The sequence below is a fragment of the Salvelinus sp. IW2-2015 genome, linkage group LG1, assembly GCF_002910315.2.
Source record: "Salvelinus sp. IW2-2015 linkage group LG1, ASM291031v2, whole genome shotgun sequence".
In the NCBI taxonomy this organism is placed as follows: domain Eukaryota; kingdom Metazoa; phylum Chordata; class Actinopteri; order Salmoniformes; family Salmonidae; genus Salvelinus; species Salvelinus sp. IW2-2015.
Genome location: NC_036838.1, coordinates 34,592,387 through 34,618,587, shown reverse-complemented (window position 1 = coordinate 34,618,587; position 26,201 = coordinate 34,592,387). Strand labels below are relative to the sequence as shown.

Below are 26,201 nucleotides of genomic sequence, written 5' to 3'. Positions count from 1 at the left end.
AGGGATGACCACGTGTTCTCTTGATAAGTGTGTCAATTTCACAATTTCCCTGTCCTGCTAAGTATTCAAAATGTAACGAGTACTTTGGGTTGTCAGGGAAAATGTATGATGTAAAAATATATATTTTTTCTTTAGGAATGTAGTGAAGTAAAAGTTGTCAAAAATATAAAAAGTAAGTACAGATACCCCAAAAAACGACTTCAGTAAAAATACTTTAAAGTACTACTTAAGTACTTTACACCACTGGTCTGAACCCCGCCCTGTGCAACTGGGTACTGGACTTCCAGACGGGCCATCCCCAGGTGGTGAAGGTAGGAAACAACACCTTCACTTCGCTGATCCTCAACACAGGGGCCCCACAAGGGTGTGTGCTCAGCCCCCTCCTGTACTCACTGTTCACCCATGACTGCGTGGCCATGCATGCCTCCAACCATCAAGTTTGCATACGATAGTAAGCCTGACGATCAGTAGGCCTGATTACCAACAATGACGAGACAGCCTACAGGGAGGAGGTCAGGACCCTGGGAGAGTGGTGCCAGGAAAATAACCTCTCACTCAATGTCAACAAAAAATGGAGATGATCGTATACTTAAGGAAACAACAGAGGGAGCACGCCCATATCCACATCGACGGGACCGCAGTGGAAAAAGTGGAAAGCTTCAAGTTCTTCGGCGTACACATCACTGACGATCTGAAATGGTCCACCCACACAGACAGTGTGGTGAAGAAGGTGCAACAGCGCCTCTTCAACCTCAGGAGGCTAAATACATTTTACAGATGCACAATTGAGAGCATCCTGTCGGGCTGTATCACCACCTGGTACGGCAACTGCACCGCCCGCAACCGCAGGCCTCTCCAGAGGGTGGTGCGGTCTGCCCAACGCATAACCGGGAGCAAACTACCTGCCCTCCAGCACACCTACAGCACCCGATGTCACAGGAAGGACAAAAAGATCATCAAGGACATCAACCACCCGAGCCACAGCCWACCACCGAAGCCACAGCCTGTTCACCCCCCTATAATCCAGGTCAGTACAGGTGCATCAAAGCTGGGACCGAGAGACTAAAAAACAGCTTCTATCTCAAGGCCATCAGACTGTTAAATAGCCATCACTAGAGGCTGCTGCCCTATATACATAGACTTGGAATCACTGGCCACTTTAATAATGTTTAAATAATGTTTACATACTGCTTTACTCATCTCATATGTATATACTGTATTCTATATTTTAGTCAATGCCACTCTGACATTGCTCAATCTAATATTTATATACTTCTTAATTCCATTATTTTACTTTTAGATTTGTGTGTATTGTTGGGAATTGATAGATACTACTGCACTGTTGGAGCTAGGAACACAAGCATTTTGCTATACCCACAATAACATCTGCTAAATATGTGTATGTGACCAATAAAATTTGATTTGATCTATTTATGTGTGCATTTGTTTATCTATTTGTGTGCCTTTATTTAATCATGTATTTGTGTGCATCTAATTATGGCAGGTTTGGTACACCATATTCGCCCTCCCCCATACACTGTGTTCAACAGCTGCCCAGTGGAAAGCAGTTACCCATGATGACTCAGGAGCCAATTGAAAGAGAGCAGGCTTTCCCTGGGCAGTTCCTGCCTGGCCCAGGACGCGGGTCGCGGTGATTCTGCGTTCATAACCAAGTGGGAAGGAGAAATTTACCACATCTGACTGGTAAGAAAACAGTTGAATGGCCCGCCAACTGGTAATTAGGACTACTAGTGGGAAACTCGTCTATCACTGAACTCCAACTTCTCTCACATGCTGAACTCTGACATCACCTACTAAGGAAATTACCTCTAACAGCATTTTCGGCAGTTAAATGCAACAAAACATTATTTAGAAAAAACAATCTATTCATATGGAGTTTGAACACTATAACAAAGACACTACAGTATGAAGTTAGACAGAAACTGCTTCTCCAATAGAAATCCCAGATCAAGCTTGTAGGCGACGTCATGGTGACGTTGGCTAGCTAAACTCATATGTGCAGAAACACTTCATCAGATCTAAGGCMGTCTCGCGCCACACTGCGCAAGCCGTCAAATCAAAAGCACTCCTTCGCTATAAAGTTGTTTTTGATCAATTCAAATGCGTCAGTTTGTCACTTGCACGAGGTTGGAATAATAACATGTTCAACTACTTAAAAGATAGTGGCTCGAATCTAGGTTGTGCCTTTAGATTTGGCAAAAATGAACAACTAAGAAAGAATTTGTCCATTCTCTCAGACTTCTCAAATCCGACCCTGGTCTGCTTGGTCTGTTTCACAAGAGTTCCCAGAAGTCTCCCGATGTAGCACCTCTGGGTTTAGAAACTCTGTGACTATAATTAGTTTACACAGCATGATAGCTGTACTTATAGTTTATGATTGACACAGTTTGTTTGCCATTAGTCAATCAACGTTTCAATGAGTCAAAACACATGAATGCATCTAACTCGTATTTACAACTGGTCATTACCACCATCCCAATTGGTTATGAAAGCAGCATGAGACCCACTAGAGACAAGGTCAAGTTGTCTGTTGGATCAACACGCGGAGAATTGTCAGCGGCGCTTAGCTAAACTTCGAAAGGTGTAACGTTATGCCGCCATGAGAACGATTTGGTTTGTAACCAATAAATACTAGACGATTGATTATTCTATTACCTTTTTATTGTGCCATTTGCTCCATTGATTGCAATCCGTTACAAAACGTCGCAAGTTGAGCAGCGAGTGATTGCTTTCACTTGGGGGGGACTGGTGAAGAGTTAGGGGGACGAGTGGGGGTGGGATTGGATTGTCAGGGGCGGTCCGGATGAGTTCGGAACAGTGTCTGGCGCTACAGCAGAAGGAGGTCAAGTCGGGATCGGACGAACGTGAGCAAGGGGAGATAATATCGAAAGATCAAGGCGGAATGGTAAGTTTGGGCCTTGTGCTAACTTGTCCCCCCCCCCCCAAATATTTCAAGTCCCCCATTGATTACTGCATTGTTGACTTTTAGACCTTGCAAGAAAGACATTTCATTGTACTTGTCGTGACATTAACTTGAAGCTAATCATCATGTTGCGCTAACATTACTGCAATTCCATAAAACAGTCTGCGGTTGACCGACACTTGCCTTGGCAGGTTCTGCCGCGTGTTTCTTAGTTGCCCGCCTGGCGTATAACCTCTAAGTACACTTTATGGTAACTAACGTTAGCTAACTGTTTTTTTTGTAGACAAACTAACGTTAACAAGCCTAGTAGGTCGACTAGTTCAACTTTAACTAACGTGTTAGATCCAATGTTGTAACTCGCTTAGCCGCGTTACTAATACCTCGTTTTGTAGCTAGTCGAGCTAGCAAACACCTGGCGGTATCGTTAGCCTTAACTTAGTCGTTTCATGTACCTACATTTCATCCAATAAAACGCTACTGTAACGTCGTTGTGTAACCAAAGACCGAGTGTAACGTATTTTGTGTAACCCATCTAACGTTAACTAAGCTAGGTACAGTAGCTTGCTTAGTTGACTGTTGCTAGCTAACATGGTTAGCAAACGTTAGCTAATTCATGTTAGCTCGTTGGTGGTGCCTGGGTAGGAGGCAGTAGGCAAGGTCTTCAAACTAGCCAGTAGGTACAGCCAAAGACGATGGTACAACTAACTTAGTTTGGTAACGTTAGCTTGCGACTGTTGGCTTATGTTAATTTACAACATGTTTCATGCAAACAGTAACGTTAGTTTAGACGTGTTAGACCAGGTTGGTTTCTTGCATAATCGTTTCATGACGGTAGTATCTTACTCTAGCTAATGTACAATTTCGGTGGTGGAGGTTGAAGGTTCAACGATACCCTCACCCATTGGGGGAAGGTGAAACTGATTCTTGATTGGTGTAATGTTTAGTTTACAAAACCTACTAGGCCTAAACCTACTAGAAAGTGGCCAGAATGTTGGGGAGGAAGAAACCTTAGGAGGAACAAGCTCGTACGTAGAAAATAATGACAATTACAGTATGTGTATATAGGCTGAGATGTTCCGCTACCCTGTAAAGTTTTATTGCCGATACTGTTTTGCATTTCACATCTATTCGCCAAGCCTCATTGAGGTAGATTGATAGTCATGCATTCAGTAGTTAGCCCCTATGCTAATCTTCCACTTCTGYCGTTGCTTATTCCTAAGGCCAGACAGTTTTCCTGACAGTACACCTCTGGGCTGTTAAATAACTTAAGGCCAAGTAATCATACTTACTCCAAGAAACCCAGTAGGTTGAAGTTTTTTCACTATGGCACTGGGATATTTAACTTATCTGTAAAAAATAAATAATAATATGTATGTTTGACAATATCATGGACCAGGAGTGAGAACAATTACAATTTCAGTACTTGGGTAAGGTATCACCAACCCAAAACAAAGGGGTTCAACAGGTGCTGATTACGTGGATTTTGATTAAGGCAGCCCCCGCACCTCTGATTCAGAGGGGTTGGGTTAAATGCGGAAGACACATATCAGTTGAACAACTGATGAGGTATCCCCCTTTCAATGTCACCCATTGTCTGAATTGCTAGCAAAAATATACTCATTGTATTTTGAATTTGTCTTAGGCAGGTCGTGTAGTGGACGGAAGAAGTGTGGCGGAAATAACCTGGCAACCAGAGGGTTGTTGATATCAAATCCTAGATGCACTTACCTGCTGCTGTTCCCTTGTGGTGGGTGAAGTGCCTTGCTCAACTCCCCGGGTGCCCAGTGTGGCAGCATCCCACACATCTCCAAAACCTGTCTTTTGGGGGGGGTTAGGTTGACAGTGGATGTACAATTTCAGTTGGACCAATTGTTTTCTTATATTAAAATGGAAGTGGTTCGGTGAACCTCACTCGTGTGATGATTAACTTTGCCTGAGACCTAAAAGAGTTGTTGGCTCCCTGAGCTAAAAGTCTTGTGAAATGCAGGAGACCCAGGTTTTTTAAAACCTAGTTGGTACCGCGACTCTGCGAGAGGGTCATATGCGGGTGTGGTGATTGAGGTCGTTCAGTGAACCACATTCCTGTGTTGAGTAACCTTGTCTAAGACCTGAAGACTTGTGTTGGCTCTCCGCGGGCTAAGAATTGTGGCTCACAGTCAGACGTGGCCTACTTTCTCAGACCAGGATTCTGTTTAACCCAATGGCGTATAAATCATTGGTTCAACCCTTCCCTCAATCATGTTTTGATGCCCTCTGACATAACTGATGCTATTTATGTGGCATCTTTGCTTTCCTGACCTTCTCCGCAGCCTGGTCTCAGAACAAACCATTGTTATTAAATTTTTCCCTTCCTTTAGTATGTTACATTAGCTTACATTATTTGACCTGTTTAGTATTATATATTACGTTCGATAAGACGATAGGTTACTTAAGGAAAAAAACTAAAGCTGGGTGGGTGTATAACGCTAACGTCTAGCAACCCAGAGGTTGCTTTCCTAGCCACCGTGCTTCTACATCTGCATTGTTTGGTGGCTGGATTTCTGTATAGCACTTTGTGGCATCGGCTGATTTTCAAAAGGGCTTTATAAATACATTTTGATAATTTGATCGGGTGTTATGGACAACTTCAGCATTTTAGCTAATTTGCAACTCCAAGTACYTACTACTTTTTAGCTTCTTTGCAAGGACATAGTATGTTAGCCAAACCTTCCAACCCTAAACTTAGCTAACGTTAGCATTAGCCACCTAGCTAACACTACCAACAGCAAATGGGAATTAATTTCATACGTATTGCAAATTCGTAACACATTGTACGCATTTCAATTCGTAACATACTGTAAGTCCTACAATGCGTATTATATTGCATGACCGCTATAGAGCAATAGTAATGGCATCCTTTTGTAGGCACCAACTCCGCCATTGTTCATTGGACAAAGCCAATGGTGAAATGGTTTTGTAGGGTTTTGGGCTAAATGCCAAAAATAAGGCCTTTGGTAAACAGCCTCATGAGATCTTATACATTTTGTTCTATGAGAATTTGCCCAGCTGATGTCAATTTTTGTGAATTTGAAGCATTTTTGTAATAAATAATTCATCTCAGTCAGTTAACATAACGTTTAGCTCATAGAACAAAACGCATAAGATCTCCTAAGCCTGTGTAAACCTCAGACCTTATTTTTGGTATTTATCCCAAACCCTATTCTTTCCCCGTGAATGAGGTAACATTTCCCGGTTTTATGACTACAAGGTGGCGAGCTCTATTAAATTGGTAGGCAAATTAAATGTAACCTAACATATCATACTAAATGGAGTGGCACGGATCTTAGTATCATAAAATACATTTTGCTCTGAGACTAGTTTCTGCCAATGCTGTAAAATAGGTACTTATGTTATTCCTGGTTGCTCTACAGTGATTGTTATTTTATGTTCTTTGGATTATAAATCTGCAGCGTATACTAGAGGTCGACCGATTAATTAGGGACGATTTCAAGGTTTCATAACGATCTGCATTTTTGTATGCCGATTACATTGCATTCCACGAGGAAACTGCGTGGCAGCAAGGAGCCAAGGTAAGTTTCTAGCTAGCATTAAACTCATCTTATAAAAAATAAAAAAACATTCTTCACATAATCGCCAGTTAACTACACATGGTTGATATTACTAGGTTAACTAGCATGTCCTGCGTTGCATATAATCAATGTGGTGCCTGAATTTATCATCGAATCACAGCCTACTTCGCCAAACGGGGGATGATTTAACTAAAGCGCAATCGCGAAAGAAAGCACAGTCGTTGCGCAAATGTCCCTAACCATAAACATCAATGCCTTTCTTAAAATCAATACACGGGTATATATTTATTTTGACCCTGCATATTTAGCTAAAGAAATTCATGTTAACAGGCAATATTAACAGGTGAAATTATCACTTCTCTTGCGTTCATTGCATGCAGAGTCAGGGTATATGCAACAGTTTGGGCTGCCTGGCTCTTTGCGAACTGTGAACTAATTTGTCAGAATTATACAGAACATTGAAGGTTGTGCAATGTAACAGCAATATTTATACCTAGGGTTGCCACCCGTTTGATAAAATACGGAACGGTTCCGTATTTCACTGAAAGAATAAAAGTTGTTTCTGGATTTGACCATATTAATGACAAGGCTTATTTCTGTTTATTATATTAAGTCTATGATTTGATAGAGCAGTCTGACTGAGCGGTGTTAGGCAGCAGCAGGCTCGTACGCATTCATTCAAACAGTACTTTACTGCGTTTGCCAGAAGCTCTTAGCAATGCTTGATGCGCAGGCTTGAAGTCATAAACAGCGCTATCTAATCCCGAGATGAGGCTGGCAATACTAAAAGTGCTTATAAGAACATCCGATAGTCAAAGGTATATGAAATACAAGTGGTATAGAGAGAAATAGTCGACGCGTCATAATTCCTATAATAACTACAACCTAAACTTCTTAACTGGGAATATTGAAGAACTGGGAATATTGAACCACCAGCTTTCATATGTTCTTAGCAAGGAACTTAAACGTTAGCTTTTTTACATGGCACATATTGCACTTTTACTTCTCCAACACTGTTTTAGCATTCTTTAAACCAAATTGAGCATGTTTCATTATTTATTTGAGACTAAATAGATTTTATTTATGTATTAAGTTAAAATAACTGTTCATTCAGTATTATTGTAATTGTCATTATGTATTAAAAAAATAGGCAGATAATTTTTGGGGTCCTCCAATAATCGGTATCGGCGTTAAAATCATAATCGGTCAACCTCCAGCATGTTGCTGGAGCGGCATGTATGCCTGTCAACGTGCTCATCCATCGTTCTATCGGCAGAGGGTGGGTAGCGGAAGAGTTGCACGAGCGTTTTGATTTAAGTGACGCTTCGACCAATTGAGAGACTGTCTTTGTTGGAGATGAATGTGTGAATGAGAGGTGATGCACAAAGTCAAAGATGGTGGCTAAATGAGTTCACTCACGCCGTTTACCATCGGTGGTCGGTTTAAGGGAGTGACTCGCCTCGACACCAATGTGATAGCAGCCGGGTCTGATCTGCTTAGTTTATTGAACCAGGGGAAAAAAACTGCGAGTTGGGTGTCTCACTTCCTCTTCCATCTCTGACGAAGTGTGTCGGTACATGTGATTTGTGGAGAGGTCGGAGTCTAACATTACCATAACCAATGAAAGCTCCTTCACTGTAGCATGCTCTCACAGTTTGCACTTTTGGTATTTGTCCTATTGTGAATTGAACTATGTTGTCGAGTTCCACCCATTGTACATTGTTTTTATATTTTAAGTGAGGACCGTCTTAGATTAGCTGGCTACATCAATTGAAACGGTTAGTTAGCGAGTCAGTACAACATTGGGAGGAAATGTTTGGTCTGTATAGGGATCCAGTCTAGTCCAAAGTTCGTCTGGAACAATTTTTGGCTTTAGGAAGCCACCGTTGGCAATGGCGTTGCATTCCTGTCAATACACACTACCGTTTATCAATAGTTGCAATCGGGGAATAACGTTATGCTTTAGATCATTGGTGAGCATGCAAAGTATCAAACTTGTTAAATGGAGTTGTAGCTAGTAGGCTACATGTCGCAATTGTTTTCAGAATCTTAAAGAACAAGAACCTGTGTAGTCCTGGCTGGCAGGACATATAATGCCTCTAAATTTAGTCCATTCAATAGCTGGACAATTTATTTATAAAAAATAAATAATAATAATTGCATTCCCTGTTCTAATAGTAAAATGATTACCTATAAACCTTGGAATGTGTTTTTATGTGGAACATTTGAAAATTATGCATTCGTAATGCTTCACTCCAAATAGACTTGCGTAGCCTACGGCTGATTATGTTTGTTAATGGTATATGATGTGTTTGACAGACAGCATTGAATGTCTTAAATGATGCAACTTTGGAATCTGAATGTATGTGCTCTAAATAGATGTTTTGACTTTGCCGGACACCTACAGCAGCCTTAAGGAGTTTGTGCATTTCATCACACAGGTAACCACAAAGGGAGCAGGCCTGAACCCCAATGCCAAAGTCTGGCAGGAGATCTCTGCGCCCCAGAGCCAAGTCCCAGATGAGGGCATCGAGGGCCCCTACTTGCTCCAGATGACCCCTAACACTGCTGATGTCACTGAGGGTGCGGGCCAATTTAAATGCACCCTGGAGTTTTTATTTCACCACTACATGCATACACAGGCCTTCATAGATCTGTCACCAGATGAGCAATAGCTTGAACAGATTTCTCTCTCAAATTCTGTACACGTAGTGTAAATCACGTGGTTTTAGGCTTTTGATTTGCAGAGTTCAGAGGGCACAATGGCCCTTTTTGGAAGGACTATTAATCAAGGCCTGAGATCATCCTAACCCTGCTCTGTGGAGGCACTGAAAACCAAGCTCTGTTATGAGTCTGGATTACATAGCCTCCCTGGTTCAACCTTGACAGTCTCTTTCTCCATTCTTATCAACCACATGACTCTCCCCTCTTCCTCCCAGGTTACTCAGAGGTCCCTCCTACTGGGGCTAAGGGGTATGGCACGGGGTACTCAGACCCCTCCTCGGACAGCAGTGCCCCTGCACCCACAGAGGGTGTAGTGAACGGCATGGACCCCCCTGAGCTGGGGTACCCCCTCTATGACCATGTGACTGGGTCAGCAGGTCAGTAGCAGTCCTTTGGTCAGCTCCCTCTGGGTCAGATGCTTTTGAGATGCCAAGCCTTGATCTGGCATTGAGGGAATTAAATACATTACGTTTCTCAGTTTTGCCTTAAACCAAGTATTGTCATTGAGTGTTACATCAATTAATTTTATAACGATTAGCAATAGTAACGATCCGAGATGTAAGGCTTTGGCAAACTTTTCCTATGCACAAGGGCTGGTACTTGTAGCATTGCAGCCTAGAGTCAAACATGAATTTTGATCTGAAATTGTTTGTGCAGTGGAGGAAAAGCAGCCCCTCTCAGAGGTGAGCATGAGAGAGTCTCTGAAGAAGCAGCTGGAGTTCTGCTTCTCCAGGTGAGTGTGTAACTGCTTTTGAGAGCCTATTTCAGATGGTTGTTATAACTTAAATAGTCAGAATTGAAATGTCTAATTTTAACTCAGAAATTCTACATGGTGTGGTAGTGTATCGAGTAGACCTTGGATTTGTACCCCCGGTGATGATCAGCATCACGCTTGGAAGGACCCAGGAGCGCTGTGACTGGAGGGCTATCCTCTTCATATCTCTCAATCTATTCACTCTAACTTTCCTGCTACACCTCTTCCTCTCTCTCCCCCTAGTTCCGTCAGCACAGTGCGACTGACCTAATGGCTGTGAGATTATGAGATCTGAGGGGAACRAGGAAAAGAAACATGGACATATGAATGTGTGATTTTGATATCTTCGTGCCCCATAGGCTGTAACAGACATGACTTGTTGGTTTCTCATGCCGTGTTGCTGTCTCTCTTCAGAGAGAATCTGTCCAAGGACTTGTACCTTATGTCCCAGATGGACAGTGACCAGTTTGTCCCCATCTGGACCATCGCCAGCATGGAGGGCGTCAAGGTCCTTACCACTGACATGGACCTGATTCTGGAGGTGCTACGAGGTACAAACCCACGTCTTTAACCCTGTGGGAGTGGGGAGAACTGAGGAAATAGCCTGTCTGGATAGGCTTATAGCTGTAGCCTGCTACAAGAATGGTCTGAAACAAGCTCAGATTTCAGGATTTTTAGCCAGCCTAAGAACACTTAGCATACAAGTTGTAAAGGCTCTTACCAGATGTTGTTGATACACGGCTGGGAATGAGATTAGTGGTAGAAGTAACAATGTGATGGCTGTAACGCCACCAGTAGATTAATTTATAATTGTATAGAGATGATAATGCCAATTGTGGTAGTCAAACTTAAAACAACAAGGTAGTAGTGCCTTGCAAAAGTATTCATCCCCCTTGGTGTTTTTTCTATTTTGTTGCATTACAACCTGTAATTTAAATAGCTTTTTATTTGGATTTTATTAAACAGACATACACAAAATAGTCCAAATTGGGGAAGTGAAATWAAAAAATAACTTGTTTAAAATAAAAATAAAAAAAACGGGAAGGGGTGTGTGCATATGTATTCACCTACTTTGCTTTGAAGCCCCTAAATAAGATCTGGTGCAATCAATTACCTTCAGAAGTCACATTAGTTAGATTGCACACAGGTGGACTTTATATAAGTGTCTCAATCTCAGTGTATATATACACCTCTTCTGAAAAGCCCCAGAGTCTGCAACACCACAAAGCAAGGGGCACCACCAAGCAAGCGGTACCATGAAGACCAAGGAGCTCTCTAAACAGGTCAGGGACAAAGTTGTGGAGAAGTACAGATCAGGGTTGGGTTATAAAAAAATATCTGCAACTTTGGCCATCACACGGAGCACCATTTTAAATCCATTATTAAAACATGGAAAGAATATGCACCACAACAAACCTGCCTAGAGGGCCGCCCACAAACTCATGGACCAGGCAAGAAGCGCATTAATCAGCGGGGGAACAAAAAGACAAAAGATAATCCTGAAGGAGCTGCAAAGCTCCACAGCGGAGATTGGAGTATCTGTCCATAGGACCACTTTAAGCTGTACACTCCACAGAGCTGGGCTTTACGGAAGAGTGGACAGAAAAAAGCCATTGCTTAGAGAGAAATAAGCAAACATGTTTGGTGTTCGCCAAAAAGCATATGGGAGACTCCCCAAACATATGGAAGAAGGTACTCTGGTCAGATGAGACTAAAATTGAACTTTTTGGCCATCAAGGAAAACACAATGTCTAGGGCAAACCCAACACTTCTCATCCCCCTGAGAATATCATCCCCACAGTGAAGCATGGTGGTGGCAGCATCATGCTGTGGGGATGTTTTTCATTGGCATTTGGAAACTGGTCAGAATTGAAGGAATGATGGATGGCGCTAAATACAGGGGAGTTCTTGAGGGAAACCTGTTTCAGTCTTCCAGAGATTTGAGACTGGGCTGGAGGTTCACTTTCCAGCAGTAAAATGACCCTAAGCATACTGCTAAAGCGACACTCGAGTGGTTTTAAGGGGAAACATTTAAATTGCTTGGAATGGCATAGTCAAAGCCCAGACCTCAATCCAATTGAGAATCTGTGGTATGACTTAAAGATTGCTGTACACCTGCAGAACCCATCCAACTTGAAGGAGCTGGAGCATTTTTGTCTTGAAGAATGGGCAAAAATCCCAGTGGCTAGATGTGCTAAGCTTAGAGACACCCCAAGAGACCTGCAGCTGTAATTGCTGCAAAACGTGGCTCTACAAAGTATTGACTTTGGGGGGGTGAATAGTTATGCACACAAGTTTGTTTTCTTTTTCTTGTTAAACAAACATATTTTGCATCTTCAAAGTGGTAGGCATGTTGAGTACATCAAATGATAGAACCCCCCCCCCTATTTTAATTCCAGGTTGTAAGGCAGCAAAATAGGAAAAATGCAGAGGGGGGTGAATACTTTCACAAGCCACTGTAATGGGAGTAGCATTAAGTAGGTGAGGAAATTGCATTTGGAATTTCTTGATCTAGTTGCAAGTTAAACTTAAATGATGGATTTTCAAGCACTTTGGGTAGGTATGCCATGAACCTGGCTTCGGGAGCAAACTCAAAGGAGAGAAAATGGTCCAGTGTCATTATTGGGAAAGGTTCTAGTAACTCTTAGTGGATGATATTTCTGTTGACATGTTGTTCAGGGGTCGCATTAGCTTTCAGAAGTCTGCTGCCAAATTGTCTTAGAATTAAAAAGCAAGGTGTTTATTGCAAAAATGATGCATGGCTATCATATTTCTAATGTTTATCATAGAATGCAGCCAGCTATATTTTCCTAACTTCAAGCAGAACATTAATCTTGCATTTTAACTGGCTACCTAAGAAACGGTACTGGAGAAAAATAGCCTTCACATCAGAGTGCTGGTGATCCAATGACGAGAATAAAGATTTTTCATCCGGGTGGAGAAGTGCAACTCCATTGCAATTGTATGAAGTGCGAAATGAGTCCCTTTGCATTCATGATTTGGCGTGAACCCTAACTGTATTTATTTTTTCTGCGTTTGACTTTTCCTTTCCGGCTTGAAAAATGCAAATTCCTGCGTTAATGAGACCCCTGGTTGATGTGTGGTTTCAGCCTCGCCCATGGTACAAGTTGACGAGAGTGGGAAAAAGGTTCGGCCCAACCACAAGCGCTGCATCATCATTCTGAGGGAGGTGCCCGAGACAACACCGGTGGAGGTAGGCAAATGGGAGAATTCATGTTTTTACAATTAACCTTTGTAGACATTAGCTCATTACATGTGACAAATATGATTATTTAGTTGTAGAACTGTAAACCCTCATCTTCCCTCTATTTCCTTTTCCTTCAGGAAGTGGAGACCCTCTTTAAGAATGAAAACTGCCCCGAAGTGCTTAGTGTTGAATTTGCGGCCAACAACAACTGGTACATCACGTTCCGGTCGGACACTGATGCACAGCAGGTAGCGTTTCACATTCTTAACTAGTGATGGGGGAAAATCGATAGTTACATATCCCAATAGTATTGTGGATCATATCAGTACTTTAACTCCAGTATCGTTGTTGTTGCTAGGTAGCGTTAGCTAGTGCTAGTGTCGTGGGAATTCAGTACTGAGAGATTTGGTAATTTCTTCATACAATTATCTTTATTTAATATCAGTTAATTACTGCAATAATGAGGCTGGTCGACCCCCCCCGCCCCATAAACCTTTACACAAATGCTAAGTACTAAGAGATATATATATATATATATATATCAGCAAAAATATATATCAGCAAAAAAAGAAACGTCCCCTTTTTCCAGGACCCTGTCTTTCAAAGATAATTCATAAAAATCTAACTTCACAGCTCTTCATTGTAAAGGGTTTAAACACTTTCCCGTGCTTGTTCTGTTGAATGAACCATAAACAATGCATGCACCTGTGGAACGGTCGTTAAGACACTAACAGCTTACAGACGGTAGGCAATTAAGGTCACAATTATGAAACCTAAGGACACGAGGCCTTTCTACTGACTCTGAAAAACACCAAAAGATATACGCCCAGGGTCCCTGCTCATCTGCGCTAGGGCCATCCCCCCCCCCCCCAGAAATGTCCGGCAACTTGCAGGTGCCTTGGTTGAAGTGTTGGGGTAACATCTCACAGCAAAGAACTGGCAAATCTGGTGCAGTCCATGAGGAGATGCACTGCAGTACTTAATGCAGCTAGTGGCCACACCAGATACTGACTGACTTTTGACCCCGCCCCTTTGTTCAGGGACACATTATTCAATTTCTGTTAGTCACGTCTGAATCTTATGTTCATACAAATATTTACAAATGACAAGTTTGCTGAAAATAAATGCAGTTGACAGTGAGAGGATGTTTTTTATTTATATCTGACTAATCAATGCTCAGTCATGGTTGGTTCCCCCCCCCCCCCCCCATGTAGATCAATGGGCATTATAAGCCACTCTGGGTTCATTCTGTTACCTGCACGTGGGTTGTTGTCTTAACCCCACCCTGGCTTAGTTTCCCAGATGGAAGAACGATTTAGAGACCATGAGGAATTGCTCTAAACTCCTCCTGGCTATCTCTCGGTTACACCCACCACATCTTGTCTATGCAATGCAGTCTTTAACTCATTTGTCAGCTCAAGCCATCTCTAGTGACCATACACCTAGATTAGCTGCAGGGAACTAAAGTGGAGACCATAAATACAGACTATTTGTTAAGTATTAATTGCAAACTCTTAATATCAGGTAAATGTGTACTTTTCTATCACACCTGTCAGCACTACCTGTGCTGAAACACTGGTGTTTTTCATCCTATATCGTCGTCTAGTTTTGAAATAGTGTGCCAACATGTTTTCAGCACTTTATTTCCATGAGTGATCAAAACTAATTTTCTCATGCTCTCGCTTGTCTCCCTGCAGCAGACCAGAGTGAAATGTTTGGAACGTAAAATCGCAATATAGAATCACAGTGCATATAGAATTGATACATAGCGTATCGACACAAGTATCGTGATGTCCCTGGCCATTCCCAGCCCTATTCACAACTATCCGTAGTCAGTGAAAATAAGTTCACATTGTTTTTTTTGCGTTTTGTGGGGAGAAAATGTATGCACTCATTAGTTAAGTCACTCTAGATAAGAGCGTCTGCTAAATTACTCAACTGTAAATGTACTTTCATTCTCGCTTCTCATTCCTCAGGCCCACAGATATCTAAGGGAAGAAGTGAAAATATTTCAGGGAAAACCCATCATGGTTAGTACATTTTACATTTCTTTTCTCACGTAAGACATGCTTTTCTTTGATCAGATTTCATTTAGTCAAGGGGAGGCAATGCGTAACATAAGTCAATTGTACAGCTCTGATATCAGCTGATAGGAGTTGGGAATGCAGTACTGTACCTCCCTCACTGTTCTGCAGTCAGCTTTTATGAGGTCAAGTCAGTGAGTTTTAGAGGGGGTTGCTGTCTCATTGCTGGGAGCTTGTGGCTGAGCTGTGGCTATACTACAGCAAGGTCACCTTGAGTTTGTGCCTGCATAAGGATCCGATAAGGAAGGTGAGGCCAGACAGACTGCAAGCAATTTCTCTCTCCCTCTGTTCTATTAGTCTGAATTCCACCTCCCACATTCAAGAAGTTATGACATTGTCCACATTTCATTCAACAACTCTTTAGTAGTAGTTATTTTTGATCCTACTTAATTTAAGAGCGACTGACAATGTGAATTTCAAAGTCATCCATTGACCTTAGAAAATTTGATTTAGTGCTCTAGATCAAGTAGCTTAATGCATTAAACTCTGGCAAAAGTGAAGCCCACAGTGTTGATCATTATTGTGCTTGCAAGGACCCAGGAGCACTCTGACTGTGTAGGACTCCTGTTCGGCTCTCTAAATCTCTCTCGTCTCCTCCTCTGACCTTTTCTCCCTTTTTTTTCATCCCCCCCTCCACCTCTTCCTCACTCTGTCAGCACAGTGTGACTAACCTAATGATTGAGTTCTGAGGGGAACAAGGAGCATAGCTTCCATTTCCTTCTCTCTGTAAATGGCAGTGGGGACACAATCACGTGAAGCGTATTTTAATCTTGAATTTGTTTATTCAATGGACTGCATGTTGTACTGAGTATTAATGTGTGCTAACATGTCATGTGTTCGTACTCCATTCCCACCCTCTTTGCATTCCTCTACACACGCACACATCTCCCTTCCCCACCTGTCTATCTCTCGCTCTCTTTTCCTCTGTCCAGGCTCGTATCAAGGCCATCAACACATTCTTTGCAAAGAATGGCTACCGTAGCGTACTGGACTCCAGTGTGTACAGCCAGCAGGGCCAGTCTCAGTCCCAGTACACCTCTACACACCTCTACATGCAGCAGGTGTTCAGCCCCCAGCAGCAGTACCCTCTCTACCCCCTGGTGCCCCCCACCTGGAACCCATCGCCTGCCCCTTACTTCGAGACCCCACTGGTAAGGCCCAGATTGTGGTTCCCTGTTCAAATCAAATTTTATTTGTCCCATGTGCCGAATACAACAGGTGTAGTAAACCTTACAGTGAAATGCTTACTTACGAGTTCTTAGCCAATAATGCAGTTCAAGAAACGGAGTTTAGAAAATATTTCCTGAAATAAAAATGAACACAATAGAATTACATAAGAATACCGAGGCTATATACAGGGGGTAGCGAGGTAATTTGTACATTGGGGTAAAGTGACTAACTTATATTGTGTTACACTTGGTTATAAGTTCTGTTCATGCCTAGGATGACCAGCCCATCCAGATCATGTAATGGAGAGTGTGGCGGTTGCTTATCATGGGAACAATGGTGTTGGTTTACCTGTAGCTACTCAGCTCTGAACAAAGAGATTAAATTGAGTCCAGTTTTCAGCAAGTGGCTCCTTTCTTAAAATAAAGACATGTGACCCAGTGATGACAGGTCAAAGTGCATAGAGGGGTTTCAGGCTGGGAGACAAGCCACTTGTCCTGTTCAGACTTGTATGAATACCATGTGTCAGCTGTAACACACACACCCTTAACCTTTCAATCTGGGGTCCGAGTGGTCATGACATTTAGTAATGTAGCACTGTCAGGATCAGCTGTTCCTGTAAGAGCTGTGGCATATCTGAGGTGATTAACCTTTGTCATTGACTGGCTACACTGAGTGATCGTGGTTGGCAATTTTGTTTTCTTCTCTCTTTCATCCAGGCCCCGTTCCCCAACAGTGGCTTTGTGAATGGCTTCAGCACCCCTGGGAACTACAAGACTGGCACCAGTCCCCTGGGCCTCGGACGATCGCCCTTCAACAGCAACCGGTAGGTGTTTTCTCTCAGGGCAAGAACCCCCATCCGGCTTCAACTTGATCCTTTATCAAATGGCTTTGACCCAATGATGACAAATTGATGCGCATAGAGGTGCTTCAAGCTGTGAGATGAAGGCTTTTGGGTTTCTTTCTCCTCCCTCCCTCCTACTTTTCTTACCAACTCTCTCTTGCGCCCCAAAGTCACTAGTCTTTACACTTGACCCGATGAGCGTTAAGATTATGAGATCTGAGGGTTCAAACAGGTGTTTGGCCATCAAAAGCGGACCATTTGAATTCCTCCACAGCCTTACAAATTTAGATACATTCTTTTTAAATAAAAAAAGCCGGGTTGACTAGCACTGGGGTGGTTGTTGTAATTGAGCAGACAATGTGATTTAGTACATATATGATTCATATTTATGTTCCTGAACGAAATAAGACAAATTATATTTGTTGTTTTTTGGGGTCTGCTGTCATGAATAACTTGTTGCCTTTTACTTCCCCCTGTCCCACAGTGTCCCCCTCTATTCCAGAAAGAATGTTATCAATGCCTTCAGGTATAAACAGTTATCAATCACGTTATCAGTTGATGCTCCCCCTGCCTCCATTTCATCCATTCTCATTCTAAAACATGCACGTTAGCAAGCTAGATAATGCAACTTGGAACTATCCATTTTAATGCTACAGTGTAGTGTCCTTGAACTGTGGCAACCCTCAACTGATATTTGAGAAAGCTAGCGTAACTCACAAATGACGGTATATGAAACCGAGAGCTCAGGGATTAAATTAAAGTTTGCACTTTGACTACAAGATGCAGAAAGTTCATTAACATCAGCTTGTGCTTAGCAAACAAAAACCCTTCCCTTAGTATTCTATACAGTAGCATAGTTAAAATATTCACCATCTTAATGTTTAATGTCCTTATCCTCTCCATATCTGCATGATTCTTACTGGAACATCTCTAGCTGTTTTGTGATCAAGTTATTGTATTTTTAGACTGAATGATAGCTAGTAGTTATGCCTGTTGGGAATGAGATCCAGTTATGACTGATTCCCTTCTTCAGGAACCATGTGAAGAGCCAGCCCCAGCCATGTGACGAAACCCTACCTCCATCTGTGACCCCCGTACCACTCCTGGTGGATGGCCTGTCTGGCCCCTCCAGCCCTCAGCCACCCCGCATGACTGGGGCTCCCCTGGTTAGCACCCCTGAACCTGGCGCTGCTCTCACCTCTTACTGCCTCAGGGACACCCTCCCACTGGCTTCAGAGGGGAGTTCTAACGGTGACCTGGGCATTGCTGGCAGAAGCAGGTCAGTCTCCACAGACAATGAATGGACACACCCACAACCTGCTCATACAGGAAATGCTATCATATCACAGTTGGGCTTTACCAGATTGCTTTGACCCTATGATGACAAATCAATGCGCATAGAGGTACTTCCAAGTTGTAGGATGAAGACTTTTGGGTTTCACTCTCCTCCCTTTCTTTCGCTCAAACTCTTTTCTACCCCCCCCCAAAGTCACTCGTCTATACACTTGACCCGATGAGCTGTAAGATTATGAGATCTGAGGGTTCAAACATGTCTTTTTTGGCCATACAAAGCCTTCCCAGAACAGCAACAATGCCTTTTACTCTTTGGCTTCTTATGCTCATCTTGGTGATAATGTTTGTAGGAGAGGCAGCTACCGAGGGATGCGCAGAAGGAGAGAGGACGAGCGGCTCATGGTCAGTTAAGTTTTTCATTTCCACTTCTGTCACGTTTATTCTACACCCTAAGTGCAGTTGGATTGAAGCTAAAAACATGTTTCTTGTGTGGGTTTACAGAGGCCCATCCCTCTGAGCGAGGTTAAGGTTCCGCAGCCCAAGTTTGACTTGGCAACCTCCAACTTCCCTCCGTTGCCTGGGTGTGCGGTCAGCATGCAGGGAGAAGAGCCCGTGCTGGAGACGCGCATGTCTGACGTGGTGTGGGGTGTTAAGGTGGTGACCAGTGACAAAGTAAGGAGAAACTCTAACGCTATTGCTCTTAGTTTTTTTCTTCTTGACACAAACAAATAGGCTTACTAACTGGTTATAATTGTTTTTCCTGGTCAGGCCACTTAACCCCAACTCTTACATCCGGCAGGTAGCCTAGTGGTTAAGAGCGTTGGGCCAGTAATGAAAGTTTGCTGGTTTTAATCTTGAGCCGACTAGGTGAAATTGTCTATGCTCTTGAGCAAGGCACTTATCCGGTACCAGAGGGCCAAGTCTAGGTCCAAAAGGCTTCTTAACAGCTTCTACCCCCCCAAGCCATCCTGAACATCTAAACAAATGGTTACCCAGACTATTTGCATTGCTGGTACTCTTATCTATGCATAGTCGCTTTAACTCTAGCTACATGTACATATTACCTCAACTAACCTGTGCCCCCGCACATTGACTCTGTATCAACTGGTACCCCTGTATATAGCCTTGCTACTTATTTTACTGCTGCTCTTTATTTGTTTTTTTCTTTTTTTCAAAAAAAAATTCTTAACTCCATTGTTGGTTAAGGGCTTGTATCTAAGAATTTCACTAAGGTCTACTACACCTGTTGTATTCGGTGCATGTAACAAATACAATTTGATTTGAACCCTAATGTGCTCCTGTGGTGTCGCTCTGTATAAGCACGTCACCTAAATGACTAAAATGTAATCACTCTCTCATTGTGGTCTCAACCAAATGCCATGTTTTTTTCCCCTCCAAGTCAACTGTCCCATCTCATTTCCAGCCTGAGGTGAATAAGGAGTCTGTGGCCCCTCCTGTTAGTACCCAGGAGGAAACTGTGAGCGCGCCCAGTCCTGTCATGCCAGCCCTCAAACCCCCCACCCCTCTAGTTGTGGAGCCCCCTGTTCCAAGGTATAGTCTTCCTCTGGTTAACGGTCACAAAGATGTGCTGTAGGGATTTTTAAGATATTTAAATGTTGTAAATAAACCTTAATAGAAATATTTTCTTCTGTCTGTGCAGTGTTGCTCACCCGGTGGAGAAGCCTGAGCCTCATGTCCTAAGGGAGGCTGCTAGAACCCCCACACCACCCTCTTCTTTGCCAACCCCATCACAGCCCGCCGCTGCTACCAAACCCACCCCTATCCTCACCAGCAGTCAGTCCATCTCCACGACAACACCAGTCCCCGCTGCCCCTTCTACCGCACCGGTAAGACTTCACTCACTACCTGGCTGATTTCACTAGATAGATAATGCATTGGATATAATTTCAGTTAACATATCTGGTTAAAAAGAGGTAAACGAAAAGCTGTTCTGCCTATTCTTTCTCTCCTCCCCCTATTCTGTTTCCTGTCTGTATTTCACCATCCAACCAGGAGCCAAGGAAGCTGAGCTATGCTGAGATGTGCAAGCGGCCAGCCACCCAGCTCCCGGCCCCCAGCACCCCCCCCAACTCTCCCATCACCTCTGCCAGCCAACCCCTGCAGGAGCTTCGGGTTAACAAGGCAGACGAGCCTGCCGCCTCCAGCAGCAGCAATGGCGATAGGCCAGAGAAACTTGAGGGGTCTGGAGAAGGCCTGCCCATTCGTGACCCCCTGGGCACATACCGTTCGGGTAACGGCCCTGCCCGATCCGGAGGGATGGGCCTAAAGTACCGGGATCAGCAGCGGGGTGCCTCTATGAGACGACGGATCTCCCCCCACGGCTGGGCTAGACGGAGTGGGAAGGAACAGAACATTCCACCCCGGTCGCCGAAGTAGTTTAAACCACAACCAACAGACTAACAGGAAAACAAACAGATCTATATATGTAAAGACAGAAATATATGAATATATATTATTGGATGAAAGAACATGTGCGTTCTTAATCTAGAAGACCCTCCTGGAGCTCAGTCGGACACACACCGACCTTTGTTTGGGAAAACACTGAAAGCGGTAATCATTTTAAGTGGGGGTGAACATGAGTGTCACAACACAAACTGATGGACTTGTTTGAAAGAACAGTGTGATGCTGACATGCGGCCTCACCTTGGTTAGCTTGAAGAATGGGCCCTCCGTTAAATCTATGAATTGTATTTTTATGTGAAAGTGGGGTTTGAGGGAGGGGGGACAAATGTATGGTAAGTAAAGCCTTGTATCTCAAATACCAGTAGTTGCAAAATAAGAAACAACAGGTGAGCTTTTAGCATATCTGGTTTATATGCAACAAAGCAAAAGATGTCATAACGGTGGATATCCACATCTTTGAGTTGATACTACTTCCTTATAAAAAATGATATTGAGGGGGGGGGGGGGTTAGTAAGGTATTGTTCATTAACTGTGTGGAAATGTGCTTTTATGGAGGTTGGAAGCAAAAGATGGCCACATGGTTCAGGAGTTGTTCTGGAAGCCTGTCAAGTCAAGCTTAACATTCATTTAGGTGAAGAAACCGTCTTAGACGTGTCTGCTTTTAGTCTGGAAATTTTTTTTTTACTAGTGCGGAAATGTGAATTAAAATCGATGCATTTCTTTTCATGGTTGACGGAACATTTTGGTCCACCCTTGCATAAGTACAACATTGAAAACTTTACAATAATAGTGCATGAATACTTGAGCAGTGCAAATTTGGGGAAGTGTTTGTATAGTCAGACTGTAACTGAATTGTTATTTTTATCTTAATTTACTCACACTTCCATACAGATGGTTAAATGTTTGGCTGTTTGTCATGGGTCAAGGCTCATAGAGGGAGTAGTCTTCCCTTAGTTTAGGCGTTCAGTTATTGAGACACTCGCATCCTAGACACTAATGGTGTATGGTAACTGGCTGGCGTTTCATGAATTCTACAGTTTGGTACATAACCATTTAAGAAGAGCATTTTTTTTTTTTTTTTGTGGCTTGCATAGATGCGTACCTATTGTATTTATCTTTACTATTGTATTCCCCAACCTACGTGGTCAAATGCATTGACATACTTTTATTTTATTTCTTGAAAATCCAATAGAAACCTTCCACCCCAGATATCTGGTCAGTTGAACATGCTTTATTACCATATCTGTGCAACAGGCTCCCGGGTAGTCTTTCATGCATTTTGGTTGGTTGTATCATGTAGAGTAGGCTAGATGGTATTTCAGAGTAGTAATGGCAGATTTAGTGCAATGGTATCCCAAGCATGAAACTGGTCTCTTGTATTCGATGTATTCCAACTTGCTCATTTAAAATGGCAAAAATAGGCCTGAATTCTGAAGCAAGTGAACACTCAATTATCATGTTCTCTTAAGGCCGTGTCTAGACTTAATAGTTCATTCTGTTTTAGTATTCTGATCATAGTCCTAATCATGGATTTCCCGAAAGCGTCATGTTAACACCAGACATGTTAAATGTCTGTCTGGTGTCATGCCCTTTTCCCGCGCTATATTAAAATGATAGTATGCGTTCTTCGAACGGTGGAGTAGGTTAAGTATGACAACACAACTGATGGCTGTAGCTACCAAGCAACGCTAAGGGGATTGCAAACGGGTTAACAACACTAGCCAAACATTGTTTCCCTAAATATTAGCTAGCTGGCTAGCATTTGAGTACAGAAAACACGTTCCTAGCGTATGAGGAACATATTTTCTCAAGTTAAAATGAAATGGTGCCTCGGTCCCAAAACAAGTTTTCTGGAGACTTTTGGGTGGAGTGCTAATGACGTCGATCACTGTATGCGCTTTCGGTAGGCTGATTGCGTCAGGATTAGATTGTTATTTTTCCTCGTACATTTCAATTTGATTTTCTCTTAGATTTGAATATTTTAATACATATCCAATTATGTTTGATTTCTGTACATGTCCATTGATCGCTAAAAGGAAACTTTAGAGCGTTTTGTCGTTCACATGTGGGTCGCGACATGTCACTTATTTGTATTTTATTTTGTAAAACATTTTAGGAACTCAGGTGGTCTCAATTTACTGTTTAGAGTTAGAATAGTAGATTACAGAAGGTACAATTTAGACATTTGGGTGTGCATAAGCAGTTTTTCCCTTTTCAGTCACTCTTAGCCATGTCAGCAAACACTTTTTAGATTGGTAAATTAGTTCTCACCTAACCTAATTATGCTTAGGGCCCCCAAAAGGGTGCATCTTTTCATGAGCGTGGGTACCAGAAAAACACGATCTAATTTGGGTCCCGGGCTGAGAAAGTTTAAGAACCCCTTCTTTAGAGTGATGTCTTGAAATAAAATGTTAGAGTTGACTAGATGTGGGGGGCATCAATCTTAATATCTGTTCTCTCAATGCTCTTACACAAAAGGCTGAATTATGAGTTTTGTATGACTGGATTGAACATCTGGACCAAAGTCAAGCAAGCAAAAATACAATTTTGGGAACTTGCTCAAATCTGTGTGGGAAGTGGAGATGAAATGTTGCTGAAACAGGATTGGCCAGTCATGGCTTGATGAATGTAGTCCTGTTTGAGACGAGGCCACTTTTCATAAGTGGTCTGAATGTTCTTGTACCGATTTTGCGCCTAGCAGGCTAGTCTTTAGTCTGGGTTGTGTTAGATGACTGTTTCGATTTAATTTTCTCTTTCTGATCTGCTGTATTAGTGAGCACATTTAGATTAAATGTTTTGAGAGTTCTGCAGTTTGACATTTTTAAATGTATTGTAACTAATGTATCATTTTTTTGTGTGGCTTTTTTCCCCCCTTAAATGTTTGATGTAATAGTTGAGTATACAATATCTGATTTGAGACTTGGCTAAAGTGAGAATTCAGTGCATTGCCTGGGTGCTAGCAGTGCAGTAACATGTTATCTATGTAATCACTGGGCCTGTTCTGATTTTTATATTTTTACATCCATTTAATGGCCAAACTACGAGCAGGTAGTGGTGTTGTGGAATTAAATGCACTAACTTTTGTTTTTAAATCTCCCATGTGTAAAATAATTTTAGATGTCTAAAAATGTTTTTTTCGCAGGCTTCCTGAAGTTATTTCAGGAATAGTTTTTTTCTATTTTACTGTTGATTGTTCTAGCATTTCGCAACTGGGACATGTGTTTTTAGGGGGTGCAGGTGACATAGTAACAGATAAGTGGGGTGTGAGACACTGAATTACTGATTTAGTAGATGTCTGATCAAAAGTTAAAGAAAATAAAGTACATGTTTTGGCCTTTTTGATATAGTTGTTCTGGGTCCTGTGCTTGCAATGATTTTCGCCTGTCCGTGTATTTTAAATGTTTGTGCCGTGCTCAGTAGTTCTGTGGTCTTGTACCGAACGTCTGTGTTAAGATGTTTCAGGGTGCGTGTTTGACTCTTCACCAGTCCTACTTTGACAGTCCCCTATCTTCATGTCCTAAAAAATAATTTTCAGGCCTAACTAAAATTCCAGTGCCTTCTCAGTGTTGAGGTTTTCCTTCTCTGCAAAGTAAAAGTAACATGAACACTTTAATTTGGAACAAGGCAGGTTGTTGGTTTAGTGGACAGACAAAAATACATGGCTCATACTCAAAATGTATACGTTATTAAACTTTTGTGTGTATGCTGTGTCACAAATGTAAGCGCCTCGCATGACAATGCTGAAATTGTAATACGCTGCTTCAACATAACAGCTCTTTTGAAAACCAGTGAAAAGGTGAAGGATGTTGGCTGGTTTGAGCAGGAATATATACATACCGGTTTACTGTCGTGAATGTGTCATTGCAAACATGTACGAGAATAAACATTTTAAACACTGCATTGTATTTACTGAATCAAACTAGTTTGGCAATATTGTTTTGTCATTGCATGAGTAAAGTCCAAAAATATACATTTTTTGCTTGGTGTTTGTCCCAAATGTCACCCTGTTCCTTAGGGCCCTACTCTCATACTGTGTCATCAGGTTACAGACTCCGGTCTTAACCTTTTGAAAATCAAGAGATGAGAGAAAGATACTGTAAGACATAAGCGCAACATTCACACGACAGCTACAAATACTTTGCAAGGTAATGTGTATATAGAAGATAAACATGTCACAAATTAAATGTTAATTAAAATAATTCACTGATGCTGGTACAAAACTTATCGGACTTGCCACAACTGAATTTCCCTCTGGGGGAAAAACTAAGTATTTCTATAGGTTTCCATTTCGGACTCATCCTTGGACTCCTTCAACACTGAGGGCTGAAGGTCACACTGGTTCAATCACCAACAAATGCCAAGGCAGTGAGTTGACCTCCCATTCTTTGGATCTTGAATTCCATGTAGGTGAGACAAACTGGCTTGTTCTCATATAATACTCTTGAATGGCTGCTGTGGAAATAAGATTGTAGTGTACAAATATAGCAAAGAAAATATATGATTTTTGTGACAGATTTGGTGCCATCTGTTGGATAGCTACAGGGCCAGCTCCAGGCATAACTGACAAGCAGTTGCTTAGGGGGCCCCGGACCAATTCATAAAAAAATGCAGTTGTCACTCAGGGTCTCAATTTACTGTTGAGATTTAGAGTAGTAGAATATACACAACATTGGTTGTGCATCAGCAGTTTCTCATGTCAGTCACTGATAGTGCGGAGCGATTAGTGCTTTTTGAAATTGGTTCGGATTCGGTTTGATTCTAAAAAAAATTATGGTTTTCAATGTTTTATTTTACATTAAATGCGTTATCACATTACAATTATTTTAGAATTTAATGGAAATTTCAAAGCCAAATATAGTGAACATTCAACTGCCAAAACATTGGAAATATTCCATTGTCTCTGCAGGTCCACATTGGGTAGACATCAATAGGAAATGACTATGAATAAAAATATTTGTTGTATATTACTTTATATTACTATATTTTTTATTCCCTTAGAAAATGTTTTCATCACTAAGGCAGTCGCAGCCAGCCAGACAGACCATCCCAATGTTATCTACACTGAACAAAAATATAAATTCAACGTAAAGTGTTGGTCGCATGTTTCATGATCTAAAATAAAAGATCCCAGAAACTTAAGAAGCACACAAAAATATTATTTCTCAAAAATGTTGGCAACAAATGTATTTA

General features: G+C 42.1%; 1 protein-coding gene across 2 annotated transcripts; it reads left to right on the top strand.

The window, feature by feature from the left end:
• Window positions 1–2,510: 2,510 nt before the first annotated feature.
• Window positions 2,511–24,909, top strand: LOC111966296 (la-related protein 4). 2 transcript variants are annotated; one of them, XM_023990817.2, is made up of 17 exons: window positions 2,511–2,926; window positions 8,955–9,096; window positions 9,453–9,614; window positions 9,895–9,970; window positions 10,406–10,542; window positions 13,102–13,205; window positions 13,337–13,447; window positions 15,176–15,229; window positions 16,216–16,434; window positions 17,170–17,276; window positions 17,779–17,820; window positions 18,328–18,573; window positions 18,938–18,989; window positions 19,089–19,259; window positions 20,011–20,138; window positions 20,248–20,434; window positions 20,601–24,909. In XM_023990817.2, exons 1-17 carry the CDS (start codon window positions 2,825–2,827, stop codon window positions 20,982–20,984), a joined length of 2,424 nt encoding a protein of 807 aa, XP_023846585.1. In that variant the 5' UTR covers window positions 2,511–2,824; the 3' UTR covers window positions 20,985–24,909. The 2 variants fall into 2 exon arrangements, with proteins under 2 accessions (XP_023846585.1, XP_023846593.1); XM_023990825.2 differs by lacking the exon at window positions 17,779–17,820.
• The last annotated feature ends 1,292 nt before the right edge of the window (window positions 24,910–26,201 follow it).